At 38.4% G+C, this 15971-nt stretch overlaps 1 protein-coding gene across 1 annotated transcript; it reads left to right on the top strand.

Annotated features, from left to right (window-relative positions):
• The first annotated feature begins 12355 nt into the window (after positions 1 to 12355).
• Positions 12356 to 15028, top strand: LOC147620761 (uncharacterized). The gene is made up of 3 exons (XM_086825351.1): positions 12356 to 12412; positions 13067 to 14205; positions 14289 to 15028. Exons 1-3 carry the CDS (start codon positions 12356 to 12358, stop codon positions 14446 to 14448), a joined length of 1356 nt encoding a protein of 451 aa, XP_086681477.1. The 3' UTR covers positions 14449 to 15028.
• Positions 15029 to 15971: the final 943 nt, after the last annotated feature.

The raw sequence follows: 15971 nt of genomic DNA, 5'->3' as shown, positions 1-15971 counted from the left end.
CCCCCCAGCCCCACATTGCTTGGAAGGGCTAAAGGCTCCATCAAAATGCAAAGTGAAAGCGGTTGGTGGAGTCTCCAAATCATCACATACTCCTTCCTTTGTCCTAGTTCCTTCTTCTTCTTCTTCCCTACCTGTAAGCAAATCTTCAAGAGAGTCGCTAGTGGTACTTTCTATAATAAAAGTGAAAGAGAATTCTTGAAGCTCACAAAGCTACTTTGTAAACTTTCCTGCAGGATTGGGTTTACGAATGAGGAATTGTAAAGAAGGCTGAGATGTAAGGAAGAAAAAAGGATGAGGCAACAAGTATGCCTCAGCCTGAACTTCTTGAAGCTCACAAAGCCACTTTGCAAACTTTCCTGCAGGATTGGGTTTACAAATGAGGAATTGTAAAGAAGGCTGAGATGTAAGGAAGAAAAAAGGCTGAGGCAACAAGTATGCCTGAACTTCTTCACTAGCAAAGAACAAAGACAAATCTCCTTTCTCTATTTCACCATATCTCTCCTCGACATCAGTGAGTTGTCAACTTGCATAATATATTGGTTTCATGCATCCTTAATCACCCTTTTGGAAGAGTATAGCACCCACTGAATGTGATAAGTGTTGAGATTCAAGCTCGATGTCAGCTTGTTCCAGTTGCACTATGTGCTGGCATGTTAGGTAGTAACATGTGTGAACATAAATGACCGCGTCCAGCTGGTCATAGTGTGTGGACATTAGCTAGGGTTAGTAGTGTGTGGACACAACACATGTAGTGTGTTGTAGATTATGGATGATGGCTTTATGCATTGTGAGAGAAGGGAGATGGCTTCCCTCTATGGTGGTTAGGGTTTGATAATACATTAGGGTTTGCTCTTGTGTGTGTGTCTCCTTTCCCTCTACCTGTTTTTCATCATGGTATCAGAGCCTGGTGCTCTCTATTAGGGTTTATGAGTGAGTGAGAGAAGATGGAGAAGAAGCTGTGAAGAAAAGCTGTGAAGCTTGCCATTGGAGTTGTGAAGCTTGGAGCACACCAATTTTCATCAAATCTGAGAGCTTGGCCTACCGGGTAAGGACTACTAAACATCCTTGAGTGGATTGCAAGTGCAAAAACACAAACAACACCAGATTTGAGTTGCCCAAAGCAAAGAAAATTTTTGTTTTGCAAGCTCTCCATTGAAGCTTGAGTGTGGTGAATGTATGAGGCAAATGGTTGCAAATCTGACAAAGAATCATGTATCTGGCAAATGGGAATGTATTGGAAACTCATGTGCAAGCCCTGCAATGAATCTGAAGAAGCAAAGATGATGCATTTAAGTGATTGGAATTCACTGTTTTGAAGCCCTCACAAGGTCCATTGTTGATGAAATTGGAGCTGGCCTCTTGCAAAAATCAAGCAATTGGAGAATTGTGCACATGCCTTGGAGTGTTGGGTAACTATATATGTCCTCAAATACCACAACAAACCACTCAAATCTCCTCAGGAGCAGGCGGCGTAGCTTGTAGGGAAGAAACAAAGCAGTTTTTTCATCCTCTTGCAAAGTGGAGGCCAAATTCTACTTTGGTGATTGATTAAATTCAAAATTTTCTCAGCAATTTTGTGGTACACACACTTGAGAAGATTGCTATGTGGTTGGTTGAAGCAATCATGCATTATGGAGCTGATTATGAGCTAATTAAATAGACTGTCTACAGTGATTAGTGAAACAGAGGGTCATTAATCGGCTAATTACTCTCTCGACTTTTACAATTGATCTAATTCATTTTACATGGACTTAGTAGACATCATTGCTCAGCTAATGAATGCCTGGTCTCTCAATTTGGACAAGAATCAAAGGAATTAGCACACTTTTACTACTGGTTTTACTGGTTTTTCTCAAAACAGAGAAGGGGATTTGATATTTTTGGTATGTACGCACCTTGGTTGGTTGGTGTTGATATGCAACATTGAGCTTGTTTAGGTGTCAATGCAAGTTATCTACACTTGATTGAACTACTACATTACAATTTGAAGCCTTGAAAAGCGCGCGCCAGAACAGGGTACTTTGGACTGCGGCGTATGCCAGAACAGGGTACTTTGGACTGCGTATATCAGTTCAATTTGAATGCAATCAGAGTGAATTTGTACATCAATAGTGAAGTTCGTTGAGTACTTTGGTGTTTGTGGAACACTTATTAGAGTGTAGTTGAGCCAAGGAAGGCTCATTTACATAATTGGACGTGTGCGGAAGGTGCATTTGCATTGAGCAAATATGTCAGACAACCCAGTACAGATTGTGGGTGAGAAGTTGGATAGAAAGAAATTCCAGGCATGGAAGTACAGGATTAAAAGCTTTCTGAAGGGAAAAGGATTTTGGAACCTTGTTACAGGTGCGGAGCCAGAGCCGCAACTACCCCGATAACCTACACAACAACAGGTTGTAGCTCATAATAAAGCAATGGTCAGAGAGAGCATACAAAGTTTTGCATTACTTGTCTATATGTATCTCGGATGCTATACTCATACGTATACATGATGCTGAGAATCCCAAGGATGCATGGGATACATTGGTAAAGCTGTTTGATACAGATACTAATGCTCGTAAGTCTCAATTGAGACAACAAATTCATAATGTGAAGCAGAAAGGAAGGAGTATCCATGATTATGTTCAAGAGATAAAGAAGTATGCAGATGCATTGGCAACTATCAATTCATAATGTGAAGCAGAAAGGAAGGAGTATCCATGATTATGTTCAAGAGATAAAGAAGTATGCAGATGCATTGGCAACTATCAATGCCCCCATGCCTGATGATGATTTGGTAGACATTACCTTGCATGGTCTTGGAAAGGAGTACAAGTCTTTTGATACATCTATTTCTATTCGGAGTACAGGTTTACCAGATTTTCATGAGTTGGTTTCACTCTTGCTTGTTGAGGAAACCAAACTCAGTGACTCTTTTCATGATGCACCTACTAGCCATGATGATAATGGCAGGAATCAAGCTTTCTATTCACAAAGGGGATTTAGAGGCAGGGGGAGATTTGCATCACGAGGTCCTGGGGTAATGGTCGTGTATGGCAGGATAGGTCACCACAATAGAATTTTCAACCTACATATGGTGCTAGAGGTGGTAGTGGATATACACCTCAGAGAGGCAGAGGTAATCCTCATGGAAGAGGATTACCTCTTCCACGAATTTTCAACCTACATATGGTGCTAGAGGTGGTCATGGATATACACCTCAGAGAGGCAGAGGTAATCCTTGTGGAAGAGGACGTTGGCAAGGCCAACAAACATCTATGCAAAATGTGGAATGCCATTACTATGGCAAATTTGGTCATATGGCACGTGATTATTTTCGCAAACAAAATTATTTGAGAGGGGGTAGAGCACAACATGGTGGACATTATGCACAACATGGTGGAAATTATGCAAATGGTGGAAATTTTACATCAAGCAGTAATGATGGCAGCGCAAATCACTTGTTTGCCATGAAACATGTCGTGGGATCTATGATGACAAATGGTGACAGTGATGACACTTGGTATATGGACACTCTGGAGCATCAAACCATATAACTTGTCATGGCAAATGGTTTGAGCATATGAAGCCGATGGATGTGAAAGGCTATGTGGAAATAGGAGATGATTCCCAACATGCTATCACACATGTTGGAAGTGTGCCATTGGTGATGCACAATGGTGAAACAAAGTCTATGGTAGATGTCTTGTATGTGCCTTCTATTACAAAAAGTTTGGCCTCAGTTGGTCAAATGGTGGAACAGGGTTTACAGGTTCATTTCAAACGAGCATGATTGCTTCGTTGAGGATTTCAAAAATGGCTGTAGAGTCATTGCCAAAGGCAAGAAAGAATAATGCAGGTTGTTTAAGTTGGATGCTGGGATTCCTGAGATGAAATCAGCCATGTTCTCTAAAAGCTGAAATGTGGTACAAGACATTGACATGTGGCATAAAATGATTAGGCATGTGAACATACAAAGATTAAAGAACATGCAGGCAAGAGGCATTGTTAGTGGGCTGCCTAGATTCAAGTATGATGGGAATATGCATGTCTGTGATGCTTGCCAGTTTGGAAAGCAAGCAAGGTTTCCATTTCCTAAAGAAGGCAACATGAGTAGCAGGCCACTTGAGATAGTTCATAGTGATGTATGGGGCCCTGCACAAAACCATCTATTAAAGGCAACTTGTATTATGTGACATTCATTGATGATGTGAGATCCCGGTCTCCACCGCGCAACGGATTCGGGGTGCTAGCAGCGGAAGTAGCACATCGTGCACGGGTAGGGGTCTCACACTCGGGGCCTCGCCCACGGATATCCGGACAAGAGACTAATCCGTCGGTTTGTCCAAAACCAAAACCGAAAAAACTTCCTTTACCCGGAAAGCACGGGCGATTCCACCAGGATAACTCTTTACTCTAACGTAGTCAAGATCATTACTGATCAAACTGATCCAACTACACCTCTAACGGTACTTGGTCAGATCAAGGAAGAAACTTGCACTTGGATCATTGGGATCAACGCTTTTTTCCCCATCAAGAGGCACAGCCGTTGATTCCTATCCATAGAACAATTACTATCCGGGATTTACTTCATCTATCGTAATAATAGAAATTAAATCTCGATTTACGGATCCATCAGTCCAGCCTAACCCCATCCAGTCCCATGGGTTAGCCAACCACCCAACCACTGTAGTGATGGGATCCAATTAAGAATTTGGTTAGGTTTTGTCCCGGGTACCAAGGAAAAGAGTTCCAAGGCCTCCTAGCCGGAAGTTCATGCAAACATAAAACTAGTCACACCACTTACACACCCAATATGAATTTGCCTTTTTCTTAGCATCAACTAACTTTAAAACAATCCTTTAATGAAACCATTATGTCACTGATGACAATCCTCAAAGTCTCTGGTTGAAATCCTTATTTCCAGTCATTCATTCATCGGTATACTTATGGCATCATTGGCAACCAGAACGCTCACCACCTGTTCACTCTCAGGGGCCTTTTCCATAGTTCCTAGCTCATAGTAACCGGCAATATATTCATATAATAGAATGGAATCTCCGTAGAAGATCAGCAAGATCAACTCACAGATCTATATAAAAGAGCCATGGACTCATCCGTTGAGGACCAGCAAGGTCAATCAACCAGATCCATGCCCGGTTTCAGAAAACAACTCTTACTCCTTGTTCCAATATCTTCCACGACGCACGTGTGGGTATCTTCGACGACCCAGAGCCCGAGCACCGTATGCTCAGCACCCTCTATGTAAGATTCCTCCCCCAGCCTTAGAGGTATACAGGAGTAAGAATCTCCCTTTCTGATCTTATAATTATTCTCTCTCTGTTTAAAAAGGGAAGACACTTTCCCAGAATACCTTCTCAGGAGCCCACTTGTTTTAAGGATTTAGAACGATGAGTTCAGAAGTGAGAACCGGTATTTTGGATGCCAAGGTTTTAGTCATCAGTTAAAAGACTGCCCGACTCCTACCATGGAAAGGGCACAAGGAAGTCTAGAACCCAAATTCAGAGACCAATTCCTTCATACCAATCTAATCAGGGTCCGTCTCGGACAAGATTGCTTAACTCCATTAGCCAGGTCCGACCCATTGATTAGGGTCGAGATGACCAGTCAAATGCTTGGCGACTTAGAGCATCAGATGCAAGCAATTCATAAAAATATAAACGCTGCCTAGGATTGACAGAGACAATATACGGATAAGAAGAGGACAGTCAAAGAAATCAAAGAAGCAGTTATAGTCTTCAATTGAATACCGACCAAAAGAATTTCTTTATCTCTAGGGGAGTATAAGTAGTTATCCCCCAGATATTGTGGACCAAAGGAAGTAAGTCACTTAACCTACGAACTTCTTTTATCTCCTCATCTCAAAGTTCTTAACGCCTTCTATAGAAATATGTGCCAAACCCAAATCATGGAAAGACGGTAAAACTTCAGTGGCAAGATACCGTTGGCTTCTAGGTTACGCTAACTCCTTCCTTTATATAAGTCGTAACTTTTACTTATCGCTCACAGTAATCTTACTTCCATCGATCTCCTTCTTCTTAATCTCCTTCATGGCTTGGCAACAGGAATTAGTTTTATCCATGATGATTTCTCACCTTCAAGACGCAAGAGAGTCTGTGAAGAAAGATTTTATAGAACAGTATGAGCGCTCACTTTTCCCTCACTTGGGAACTTCTGTAGCGCAGACAAAATGGCGGACCTATCAAGACATAACTAGGGTAACACCCTGGGGTCAGCAGCACTTTCGTAACAATGTCCGCTTGGTCATGGTTATTAAAGCTTTGGGTTTGGGTCCCCGATACTACTGCGTCATGAGATCAAGACATCTTGGGTTTTCTGAGCGGGTCTTCTTACTGACGTGTTTTCTTCCTCATCAGAAGATATGTCTTTACCCCGTTTTTGGCTTGCCTCTCAGAGGTCCTTTTGTTAGAACACCTCATACCACTGAGATATGTGCGGCAATAACCAACAGAATTATTCCCATAGATGAGTTACCTTATACGTGCGCAGCTTGTGAGTGCTGCTTTTGTGATCATATGATGGACGGGCTTATGGAAGTGTAAAGAGTTCTTCTATCTTTACTGTATAAGTTCCGAGAATGAATAAAGTTTAAAAACATCCAGCCATTTGAAAGTACAACTAAACCATCAAAAATACAACCCATTTTTGAAAATGCTAAAATATCTCAAAAAACACTATTTTTTAAACTAAAAAGAGTATGAGCTCCTAAAAAGCTAAAAAAAAACTGTTAAAAAGTGCAAGTTTTACACTTCAATACTTTGAAAGATGATAGAGCTGCTCATAAAATCACACATTTTTTGAGAAAAAAATACTCAATTTGTAATAAAATAATAATGTCCACAAAATTGGTTACAATGAGAGGTCTTATGCCTCTCGTGTTAAATCTTTGACTTTCTCCAGAAGAATTTTTTTGGTTTGTTCTCGTAGATGACCCGACTTTTTCAAGGTAAAACCATAAACAAGAACTTCCACATCCTCCATGCTTAGGCTATCCACGCGACGTTGACTACGATTTGCTTTCTTTCCCTTTTTATTTACTCGAATCATCTCTGGATAATATTTTCCTGATAATGCATCATCTCCATTGACCTTGTACCAGTGGACCTCAATTGAGCTTACTTTTCCATTTTCCTCAAGGACTTTAAGTACCTTTGCCAACCAAAAAGGACATCCGCTTTCATCATCTGTTGCTAACACTGCAATCATTGCACCTACAGTGAGCTCCTCAATATTTCCTTCCCACATTTCCTTCTCTTGCAATCGTCGTTGACTAGTCCTTCTAGCACCAACATACGCTTCGCGAGTCTCCCCATGCACCAATGTTTGCAATTCTTCAGGCAATTCTGTTTGTTGATTTGGCATTTGAATATTATCATCACGGTCTTCAAGTTCTTGTACTCTCCAAAGAAAGGGCTCCAGATTTATCAGTGATCTTGAATTGCTTTGAACTTCCTCAATCAAGATTTCTTGCTCATGAAAAAATGTATTCCACCATCCAAGTGAGCAAGCTGGAAAATACACATGTGCTGATTGTATGGTCTCTTTAATTTCTATCAAACATTGCTGATAATTGATGGGTCGCTTTTCTTTTTGAGCTTTTGCTGCTTCAATGCTTGATGCCAAAAGCATTTTTGCTGCCTGAAGAATTTGTCGTTCTGGGACACTGAGTAAAAACTTCAAACCATCCTGAGGATGCCATGCCTCTGAGTTAGAGTACTTCTTACACCACAAACGTGTTTCAGCTTCTTTTTCTTTTATTTTGAATTGATGTTGGAAACTATGGTCATTAAGCTGAGCGAATGCAGGGCTTGCAAAATCTCCACCTGTTGCAAACTCTCTAAAATCATAGGTGCCTTTCAAAACATGAATTTCTGGCGTAGGATCATAAGCTTCTTTAAGAATTATGCACACCTCTGGAAGGTCAAATGCACTTTTCCTAGCAAGTTTGACTGAAAACCTACTAAACATCTGATCAATTTGATCATGAGTGTGACCCACCAACAAAAATCCAAGTTTGACCTTTTTGAAAACTTTCTGCTGCACCAACATACTCAAATAAGCAAGCACTATTTGATTTTTGTTTTCCCTTGTCGTATTATCTAGCTGCACATAAAGTGTGCTAGGTAATTCTCCTTGCCATTCACTTACTATTTTCTGAATTATGGTGATGGTCAAGTTAGGGTCGTTGTGTAAATTTGGAAAGTTTATAAAAACTTTTGACGTCATGATGCCATTAAAGATGAGGGCTCCAACAACGTGTAGTTGTATGAAATTCTCTTCCTTCAAATTCTTTGGAGCACGCATAAAATGGGGTATCAATGTCTTCTTTTGATCCATTCCATCTATGACTAATCCCAAATACATTTCTTTCTGCTCAAGGCACTTCTTTCGATGCTTTGCTAGCTTTTGACGCTCTGTACTTTGTTGTTCTCGATGAGCTTTAAGTGCTTGTAGAATAGGACCTGAAAACTCAAAACAATGTAAAGCTAGTTTAAATTATACCACTTGGAATTCTCATTCATAAATTAAAACGTACAAAAAACACAAATCAAACATACCTTTTTCTTCAAATGTCTTTGCAACATCTCTTTTGGCTTTGAGCTCTGCACAAATTTGACAAATCCCCATTCTAGTTTTCTTGGGAATTTTCACATCAGCAAAATATTGTTTCCAAACTCTAAGAAATGAAGTAAATGAAAGAGATGATATGTTTCTTCCTTTCAACGTTTCCACGTAGAGGTTGTAAACTTCTCCCTTTGTAAAATTATCAGGCAAATGGGTGAATTTTGAATTTGGCATGCGCTCACCATTGTAAGTGACAAATCGTTCCATCCAGCTCTTGAGAAAACACAGCTGAGGAGTCTCACGTGTACTAAATGAGTACCGTGAATCTTCTTCCACCCGTTGCAACTGCTTTAAGATCTTTTGCATCCGCTGATTGCTTAAACAAAACACTTGAAAAAAACACTTTCGACACACAATCGTGCCAGAAACTGTATATTTTATCTTCTCTCCAGACCTTAATAAAAAACCATGTAATGCTGTATTTTGTTGAGCACGTTTTAAAGCAAAGAAGTTTTCACGTTCCTGCTTAATTTTTCTGAATCCAAGTGTCCTCAAGCAGTTTTTTTTACAACAATACACCCTACATGCCTCTCTCAATGCATTGCGATGCAAAAACTTGTCTTTTCTTCTCAAGGGAGTGGTTGTCTCCACACGAATAGGCTGAACTAATGATGGAGAAACTGGAACATCGGTATCAGAATTTGATAAATTAGCAAATAGTGGGCTTGTAACATCATCATCACTGATAGATTGGCTCAGACTTTTAGGAGTGAGTACGGATACAGGCACTTGAAAAGAGCAAAATGAGCTTGAGAGAGACTTTTGTTGCCCTGCCATGACTAGGAACTTCACACCTCTAAGTTTCTCTAAAAAACAATGGTCTAAGCTACAAAGTGGAGTGTAATCTCAAATCCAAATAACTTGCTTTTAATGCTTAGATTCAAAAATAATAATATTAATATAAATATTAAAATTTATTAATTATTATAAAATATGGGACTTAAAAGATGAGAGGAAGTCCTTTTTAGAGACACATTCCAAGGGTCTGCCGCTAAGAGAGCCACAAGAGCATTTTTTTAAATTTGGAGCATTTTTCTTGAGTTTAATTCTGTAAGGTATGCATTTTCTTGATTACTTTGTTATTTGTTACAATTTTGAATTTTTCTTTCATTGTCATTTGGTTCAAAGTTTGCTACGAGGAAATTATGGCTAAGAAGAAAAACAAAAATATTATCTAAGGAGGTAAGTGATTTCAAAAATAGACTTTTTTTAAAAAGGTATTTTTTTGAAAGAATTGTTTGTCTTTTAAATACACAAAAATACCAAAACGAAGATTTCATACGTAAATTAAGAAAAAAAGAGGTTGAAAAAATAATATTTTATAAAATAAAGATTTAATCAATAATTTTTAAAAATTATAATGACTTCATTTTTTAAAAAGCTAATTCTTGTGTTGTATTCTGGAATACAACACAAAAATCGATAAGTTGCCATGTTTCTTGTGTATTAAGTAGTTTGTATTCTAGAATACAAAGCTTGAAGTCACATTTTTAAAAATTTAACACTTATGCACTTTGAGATTGTATTCCAGAATCCATTGCTTGTACAAGTTGTATTTTGGAATACAGCTTCTCTCAACACTTGAGTTGTATTCCAGAATATGAAGCTTTTACAAGCTGTATTCAAAAATATATTTTTTCTCTGTACTTGAGATTGTATTCCAGAATACACAATTTCAACAAGTTGTATTCTAGAATACAACTTCTCTGTACTTGAGACTGTATTCCAGAATACACAGTTTCAACAAGCTGTATTCTAGAATGCAACTTCTTTCTGCACTTGAGTTGTATTCCAGAATACACAGCTTCAGCAAGTTGTATACTGGAATACAACTTCTCTCTACACTTGAGTTGTATTCTAGAATACAGAGCTTCAATAAGCTGTTTTCTGGAATACAACTTTTTTTTACACTTGAGTTGTATTCCAGAATACACATCTTCATCAAGTTGTATTCTGGAATACAACTTCTCTCTTCACTTGAGTTGTATTCCAGAATACACGGCTTCGGCAAGCTGTGTTCTACTGTAAACCAAACTCAATGTAAACCATTAGAATAGACCTTCATGCAAAAAAGATTTGCTTTTTATCTAATTTTAGAAGACATGCAAAGAAAGCAAAAGCTCTCGAGTTCGCGTCGCGCGCGCGACTAAAAAACAGCAAACTGTAGTTTTCACATAAAAAACAGAGGAGGAGGAGCCCGGGAGTATTTCAACCAGGTGTCCTGGGGTTTTAGCCCCCTTTTGAAGCCAACGGAACGGTCAGAATCTCCATCAGAGCAACGTAGCAGAAGATAGATTTTGGGATAAAGCAAAAGCTCTTGAGTTCGCATCGCGCGCGCGCGGCAAAAAAACAGCAAACTGTAGTTTTAATATAAAAAACGGAGGAGGAGCGACCTGCAAGTATTTCAACCAGGTGTCCTGGGGTTTTACCCCCCTTTTGAAGCCAACGGAGTGGTCAGAATCTTCATCAGAGCAACGTAGCAGAAGATAGATTTTGGGGGTAAATTTTTCTCAAATTGTGTTCAAGAAAGAGGTTCTGTAAGTACTTTGATGATACAAAGGATCCTAATTGTTTTGGGTTTGATCTATTCATCTCTTAGTGCTTTCTCCTCTCTTTTATATCTGTGTATTGTGGTTAGAAGCTTCTTGTGAGTTGTATTCTGGAATACACAGCTCTAGAAAGTCATTTATTGAAATTCAATTACAAAACACATCTTTGGAGGAAACAACCTGTTGTATTCTAGAATACATCTCTCTCTCCCTCTTTTTCTCTAGTGTGCTGAGGAGCTCTCTCTCTTACATTCCTATCTCATGTTTGCTTACACATCTAGGTCCGTTCTTGCATGGAGGTTAACACACACTCTCTCTCTCTCTCTCTTTCTCTCTATGTCTATTTGTTCTCTTTCACTTTTTGTCTTTCTCGTTTGTTTGCCCTACATACACATTTACTAATCTTAAATGTTGTTTCATTTAACAAATCATATTTTTGAAAAATATGATTTTATCTCTATTTTTTTATCTTAGCAATGAGATAATGATTTTTTATTGTCTTGTTTAGGTTTAAGATGGCCTCACCAATACGTGATGCTCGAACTTCTAAGAAGCAAAAGAAAAGTAATCAAGCAACTGCATCTGTCCCTGTGGGTGGCTCAGGACGTTCAGGAGTCTTGACACCTTCTCGATCTCAACCTGCTCCAGTTAGTCCTCACTTTCAAGCACCTCGAGTGACTGTGACTCTTCCAAACCCTGATAGACGTCCAAGTGAGCCAAGAAGACAACTTTTAGCAGCTCACCAGTTTCCAGAGTTACAAGATCAACCACCATCAAGCAGAATGGTTTTAGCTACTCATGGACTTCCTCCATCATCTCAAGGAACCACACCTTTAACTCAACATCAGCAGAAAAAGTCCTCAAGCATGGAAGCTACAACTCTTTGGAGTAGTGCAAGAGGTAAAGCACGAGAAGGATTTGCTTGGACAATTCAATTTGGCATGGTAGGTAAGCACAAGACAATCGTTGAGCCAAACACACCTTTCCTTTCTATTGCGGAAGAAAAAGGAGACTCTGAAAATACAAAGTATTTAACTTATGGTCGCATTGTTGAAGTCAAAGAAAGTATATCTCGTGGGATCATTCATCATCTGGTAGACAACAACAAAGGAAAGTTTCTTGCAGTTAGAGTTTTCTCTGCTAATTTTCGGCTTGAAGAGATGAATCCTGTTTCTACCCAGCAAGAGTTTAGAGATGCAATGATTACTCGCAAACGGGTATGGATATCTTTCTCTCGACCTTTTTTTCATTAGTGTTAAAAAAATTTCTTATCTTTGTGTATTCTAGAATATGTAGAGAACTGTTATTCTTTTTTAAGTTTGTTTGAGTCATGTCTTTCAAACTTATATATTGAAATACGTAGAGGTCAAGTCAACTCTAGTTTGCATGTATTCTAATAAACATGAAGTTTGTCTAGTCTAGTTTGTATGTATTCTAGTATACACGTAGTTCAAAAAACTTCTTATCTTTGTGTATTCTAGAATACATTGAGAACTATTCTTTGTTTTTTAGTCTATTTAATTCTTGTCTTTCTAGCTCATATCTTGAAACACTTAGAGGAATAGTCAAGTCTAGTTTGTATGTATTCTAGTATACAAGAAGTTTGTCTGCTCTAGCATATGCTAGAATGCATTCTAGTATACAAGAAGTTTGTTTTGTTTAGTTTGAATGAATTTTAGCAAGAAGGAAGTTTGGCTTACTTTTTATGTCTGGTTTAATGAGTTTACCATGTATTCTAGTATACAAAGAAATGGTTAAAGTGTTCTTACTTTTACATAAGTTACTCTTTGGTTCTTACTTTTAAGTTCACTCTATCAAGTCTTAAAATCCTCTTCTACTTAGAATGACTTTTTCTTTTTCTTTTTTTGTAGTCTTTTTCTGAAGCATTTCAAGAGCATCATGATAATTTGTACAATTCCAACCACTCCACTGATGATTCTGATTATGAAGAGAATGAAGGTACAGACATAGATGACTCAGAAGAAGATGTTGAAGTTCTTGAAGAGACTTCTGGGTCAAAGTCTCAAGATGTGAGTGATACTTTGCTTTCTGGACCTGGAGCTCCAAAGTCTGATCCTTCAGAATCTTCTGGTCTTAATACCATAAGAAATAAAGCCAAAAAGTTTCATATGGTTGATGAGAGACCCTTAATTTTACTAGTGTCTAATATAGAACGTCCTCCATTAGATCCTGTTTCAAATAAGAGACCACTAGAAGTTCGAACCATTGTCCCTGGACATGTGAGTAATCTTAAAGTAATGATGAAGGAGAAACCAACAACAAATGTTTTACCCCTTCTTGTTCTTGTGGATAAGTCTTCTTGTGTTAAGAAAGAGAGTTTTGAGAGATCAAAAATCAATCAATACAAATACTTTGTCTTGGGGGGAACTCACTCTCTCATTGCTAAAAAAGAGTTATGTGCTGAGTATCCTCATGTAGAGAGCTATAAGACAGTCCTAGCATGGGTCTATGCTGGGTTAGGTGATGATGATGCAAAGCTACTTGCCCTTGATCACAACATTGATTCCGAGATGCGACTATCCATGTCTTTCTTACAAAAGATAAGATTTTTTCACAACGAGTGGATCAATCATATTCAGCAAGGTCATAAAGTTGATGAAGCTTTCAAAATCAAGCTTTGTGAGCAAGTTGGTCTTGTCACAAAGAAGTCAAGCAAAGCTGGACGCTCTGGAAAAACAAATGTTCGAGGTCATGACAATTTCTTTCAGTTAGCCTTTCGTGATGGAGAGATATGGGATCTACAAGAAGACATTTTCAAGCTTTGGGAGGAAGGTAAAATCAAAGGGCAAAAAGTAAAGCTCCCACCTGGAAGTCAAAAGGGCAAAGGAACAGGGAATGAGGACACTTTGAAGCCAATTCCTGAAGAAATGCGTATCACGAATTGGCGAGCAATGCAAGGAATACGCGAGAAAAATATTATCATACCCATCTTGGCACGAGTGAAAGGAGGTTCTTTGACACTCGATGAAATGGCAAAGGAATTAGAACAGTACGTTGCTAATTCTTCTTTTTAAATCTACTTATTTTATTTCATGTAAAGTTGTTTTTTTATTTTGTGTTTTTTTGAAACAGGCAAAAGACTTTCTTGTACATGCAAAGAATCATGATTGAAAAACTTAATTGCAAGGATTGGAACGAGGTTCAAATGTTTCATCCCATCACTAGTCAGCCAAGCTCCTTAGAGCGTTTCATTTATCTTTTCAAAAATGCAGTAAGTAAACTACATATTTGAATAGATTTTTTTTTATTTAAGTGTTTTTGAAGGTTTTGTAAAAATTTAGATCAAATATTTTAAAAAATTGATTTTGATTTTTGTATGTGTATTCTAGAATATATTTAATGTTTACTTATTTTCATTTTAACAAGTCTCGAGCACCTCGTGCTCCCATAAAGAGCATTCCTCAAGAGTTTGAGCAACATTTGAGTCGCGCAAGGGCAGAGCGGAAGAGATTAGAAGAGGCACAAACTTTGGAGACCATTCAAGAGGCAAATATTTTCATTTCTGATGATGTGTCTGCAGAACCAGTTCAATATTTTGTTCATGAAGGCAAAGTAGAGAACATGGAATCGTTTGTGACTGCACAACATTTTACTTTAGCCATTGCTGATGCTCCGTATGGATTTAAGGCACCACACTCAATACACGATGAAGTAAAGTATGGTGTAAGTGCATATAAAAGAGTCATCGACGCTTTCAAAAAGGTCACAACGGCTGAATCATGGGCACTGGTAATTTTTCATGCTCATGATCAAATCTCTGCTGCAGAGAAAGCATTCGTTGACAATCAAATGGTCCATCAGCTATGCATATGGTATGTTAAATTTCAAGCATTCTTTTGCAAGTTACAAAAGCTTAAGTTAAAGCCTAACTTTTTCTTTTGTAGGACAAAGCCTAACATCAAAGGCTAACTTTTTCTTTTGTAGGACAAAGCCTAACATCAAAGGCTATAAGCTTGACAGACTTTCTTTTGCTGCCGAGTTTGCTACCATTGGTTTCTGGTCTCCTGCGGGTCCGAACAGTAAAGGAAATTTTAATTTTGCTTCGAAACCTAACCGAACAAATATTTTTGATAGACCAGGCGTGTGTCGAAAGCTCAGGGATCTTTCTGGTGATTCAAATGAGATCATGAATCCTTATCAAAAACCACAACTTTTGATGATGGATTTAATTGAGCTTCTATCTTTAAAAGGAGAGTGGATCATGGATCTTTTTGCGGGGACAGGTAATCATGCAACCTTAACTTATTACATATTTTATATTGCTCATTTAAGTGAGCTTTACCATGTTGATTCTTTTTTTCTTAGGAACAACCACTATTAGTGCTCTTAAAAAAGGAAGGAATGTTGTTGCTATTGAGCTAGATCCAGTTCAAGTTCGTTTTATTCAACAACGAGTCACTGCAATGAAAGAATTGCCGGATGAGTTTCAAGAGGTTGGAATGAAAAACATGGCAGCAAACCCAAGAGTGGTGGATGCATCTGGAGAACCTCAGCCTCCCTTTGGACCTGATGATGAAATGCAATTTGCAGATCTTGAGCCTTATGAAGATCCACATACTGTGGATATTGATATTCCTCTTACGGAGTCAACACCACTCATTGTAGGACGCGAGCAAACTGATGAAGAAGTTAGTCATGAAGAGGAGGAATTTCCTATGCTAGAATAGATTTAGACACTTGTAGTTTCAAACAATTTTTGGTATTTAAATCCTCATTGGGGGTCTTCAAGGATTTCTAGGTTTTGAGAGTGTTTTG

Source organism: Cibotium barometz, chromosome 31 (genome assembly GCF_041138505.1).
Source record: "Cibotium barometz isolate CiBa-2024 chromosome 31, ASM4113850v1, whole genome shotgun sequence".
NCBI lineage: Eukaryota > Viridiplantae > Streptophyta > Polypodiopsida > Cyatheales > Cibotiaceae > Cibotium > Cibotium barometz.
The sequence above is the reverse complement of the archived record's forward strand: the minus strand, read 5'-3'. Positions and strand labels throughout refer to the sequence as shown.

Coding starts and splice junctions, on each gene's coding strand:
- LOC147620761 (XM_086825351.1), top strand. CDS start 12,356: ATGAATCCTGTTTCTACCCAGCAAGAGTTTAGAGATGCAATGATTACT. Junction 12,413..13,066: donor CAATGATTACTCGCAAACGG/GTATGGATATCT, acceptor CTTTTTTTGTAG/TCTTTTTCTGAAGCATTTCA. Junction 14,206..14,288: donor ATGGCAAAGGAATTAGAACA/GTACGTTGCTAA, acceptor TTTTTGAAACAG/GCAAAAGACTTTCTTGTACA.